The 3264-nt window shown below is 38.8% G+C and overlaps 1 protein-coding gene across 1 annotated transcript; it reads right to left on the reverse strand.

Annotated features, from left to right (window-relative positions):
- Nucleotides 1-1656: 1656 nt before the first annotated feature.
- Nucleotides 1657-2619, reverse strand: LOC308417697 (olfactory receptor 5P81; the record flags this gene model as incomplete). Its single annotated transcript, XM_080913027.1, has 1 exon — nt 1657-2619. The coding sequence occupies one exon, from the start codon at nt 2617-2619 to the stop codon at nt 1657-1659; it is 963 nt and encodes a 320-aa protein (XP_080769153.1).
- Nucleotides 2620-3264: the final 645 nt, after the last annotated feature.

Genomic DNA, 3264 nt, shown 5'->3' on the forward strand with positions numbered 1-3264 from the left:
GGTCGGTATGACCAGCATACATGTTATAAAGCATGAAGCTTTCAAAATATTAGAGTTTATAAATAAACCAAGGTTGGATTCTTCTCCTCAGACTCCACAATTAGGCCTTGACCAGGGGTCAAAGACCACAGATCAGAAGTTTTATGAGTCTATGAGGTCCATCCTTATAGATTAACCTGTCTACAATATTTCTAGAAATTTTAATCTGCTTTTGCTTCTTTTAATCATTGCATTCGTTTACATCTCAAATGGTACCCTACTTTCTAAATACCCCTTCCACTAAACCCTCAACCCATGATTTCCCATATCCTTGTTACCCCTCCCCCAACTCCACTTCCCACACCCACCCTCCACACACCCCTTTGCCTCTATGAGGGTGCTACCCCACCCACTCAAACTCTCCTTCCTCTCCACCTCAGCATCCCCCTACACTGGGCATTAAACCTCCCCTGCACCAAGGGCATCCCCTTCCATTGCTGTCAGGCAAAGACATCCTCAGTGACATGTATATTTGGAGCCATGGATCCCTCCAGGTACACTCTTTGGTTGCTGGTCTAGACTCTGGGAGAACTCGGTGATCAGGCCAGCCTATATGGTTCTTCCAATAGGTTTGCAATCCCGCTTTGCTCCTCTAATCCTTCTTCCAGCTCCCCCGCCTGATTCCCTGAGCTCATCCATACCTGCATTGATCAATTGCTGGCCAGACCTCCCAAGGAACTGCCTCACTAGGTTCCTGTCAGCTTGTACCTCTTGACACAGGCAACCATGTTGGGTTTGGTGGCTGCAGACATGATGGATCCCCAGGTGGGCCAGTCCCGGGCTGGCCCTTGCTTGAGTCTCTCTGCTCCATTGTTGTCCCTGTTTTTTCTTTGGAAAGGGACATTTCCAGGTTAAAAACTTTGAGATGGGAGGTTGGCCCCATCATTTTAACAGGGGCTGTGCTTATCTATATACTAGAGGTGGTCTTGACAGGTTTTATCTCCCATTTCCCTGTACATTTTGGCTAAAGTCATACCCATTGGGTGCTGGGAGCCTCACATTTCCATGGTGTCTGGGACCCTCCAGTGACTATCCCTACTTCCTCACTCTCCCCGCTATATATTTTTGTTCAATTTTATGACCCTCTGTAACTCTCTCTCATTTCCTCTTGTTACTGATACTGCTCCCCTTATTTTCTTTCTCTCTCATATATCCCTCCCAAGTCCCCCTCTTCCTCTCCCTTTCCCCAGGATACTCCTGTTTCTCCCTCTTAGGATGGATATATTTATAAGATTTATCTAAAGATAATGAAGTGCTAATTCAAGCACATCCTGAATTATCGAAAACTATATTAGCCAGTATTCTCTTGGTATAAAATAGGTAAGATAATCAACTTATAAAAAGAAAAGGGTCATTTCTGACAGAGAGTTTAACATGCCTAAATATGAAAAACTTTAAAAAATATTAATGTAACTTAAAAGTATGTTTAGCAATTTATATTTATATTGTTAGATTTATGCCCTTAATTTAAATTCTAAATTGATTTTATTTAAAAAATTAGTAAACATAAAACATGAACCCCAATATTTATTGAAAATCTGATAATATACTAATCCTTTTACAATCATAACACTCCATTTAATATTATATCAGGGAGGCATTATTCTATGAAGTCTTTCAAAATAACTGATGTCTCTTAGAAAACATGTTTTCACCTAGCTGTTTCTTCAGAGCACCCTTAATCTCATTATTCCTAAGGCTATAGATGAGGGGGTTCAACATGGGGATCACCACCATGTAGAACACAGACACCACTTTGTTTTGGTCTGTGGAGTAGTTAGACTTTGGCATCACATAAATAAATGTGACTGTCCCGTATAACAAACTGACTGCAGTGAGGTGGGAGGTGCAGGTGGAGAAGGCCTTGTGGCGGCCCTCAGTGGAGCGCATCTTCAGAATAGTGATGAGGATGTAGGCATAGGAAATGGCTATGACAAACACTGTGATCACAATGATGGAGGCAGTAGAAAATGAATCAAGAATTAGGAAGACACTGTTATCAGAACAGGAGAGTTCAACTAAAGGAGTGAAATCACAGAAAAAGTGATTGATTCTATTTGATCCACAAAAGAGAAAAGAAACAAAGGTAAGTGTAAAGGAGGAACAATGAAGAAAGCCACCAATGTAAGACCCTACAAGCAACTGGATACAGACCTGTGTGGACATTTTGGTAGAATAAAGTAGTGGGTTACAGATTGCCACAAAACGATCATAAGCCATGGCAGCCAGAAGGAAACATTCAATAGCACCAAAGAAAACAGCTGAGCCAAGCTGGATGCCACATCCAGTGTAGGATATACTGCTCCTCTCCACCAGGAAGTTACCAAGCATATTAGGCGTGACAGAAGAAGAGACGGCTATGTCAACAGAAGCCAAGTGGCTGAGAAAAAAGTACATGGGGTGATGGAGCTGGGAAGAGACTCTGATGAGAAGGATGGTGCTGAGGTTTCCAAACACTGTCACCAGGTAGATGCACAGGATGATAGTGAAGAGGATGACTTTAAGGACTGGGTCATCTGTTAAACCCAATAAAATGAACTCTGTCACTGCAGTGTGGTTCCTGTCCTCCAGGAAAGCCATGGAACAGTGTAGATCCTGCCAGATGAAGGCTGTGATGGAGAGATTACAGAAGGGGATTTACAAATAGGTAGTTTTAATTTCATTAATATACAAATAATGCAATTATACTTAAAGATATACAAGCATCTGTATTTACTTGCCTGCAAGGATGAGTCTACTATTTAAATGTGAGTAGCACAGAACCCCTAAAAACTTTTTCTCTCATAAAAGCCTGTTTCTTTACATTTATGTTCTTTTACCACTTCCTTAAAGTGAAAAATAAACATAGAAATAAATTAGAATAATAAAATTAATCAATAGTATGCTATGAAAGTTAAATGCATAAAATTCTATAAGTAGTTGAGTAGCAGCTAATACCTTTACATACTTTTTTAAAAAAACAAGAATGAATCTAAGAATTTTGTATAGATTCAAATCAGTAATTTATAAAATTATAATATTTTCTTTATACATTTTGTTTTTAAATTTGATACTATATTTGCCTAATATATTATCTTCACTATCTTTTTAATAACTTCAAAAATATTATTTTATATGATGTCATTTATAGCTTTTAAAATTATAATTAGAACTGTAAGTGTCGGGAATCAACTACTTAACAGATATATAATAATAAAGTTAAGTAATAATAATCTTAGACTCCTT

The sequence above is a fragment of the Micromys minutus genome, assembly GCF_963924665.1.
Source record: "Micromys minutus genome assembly, chromosome: 2".
Classification (NCBI taxonomy): Eukaryota; Metazoa; Chordata; class Mammalia; order Rodentia; family Muridae; genus Micromys; species Micromys minutus.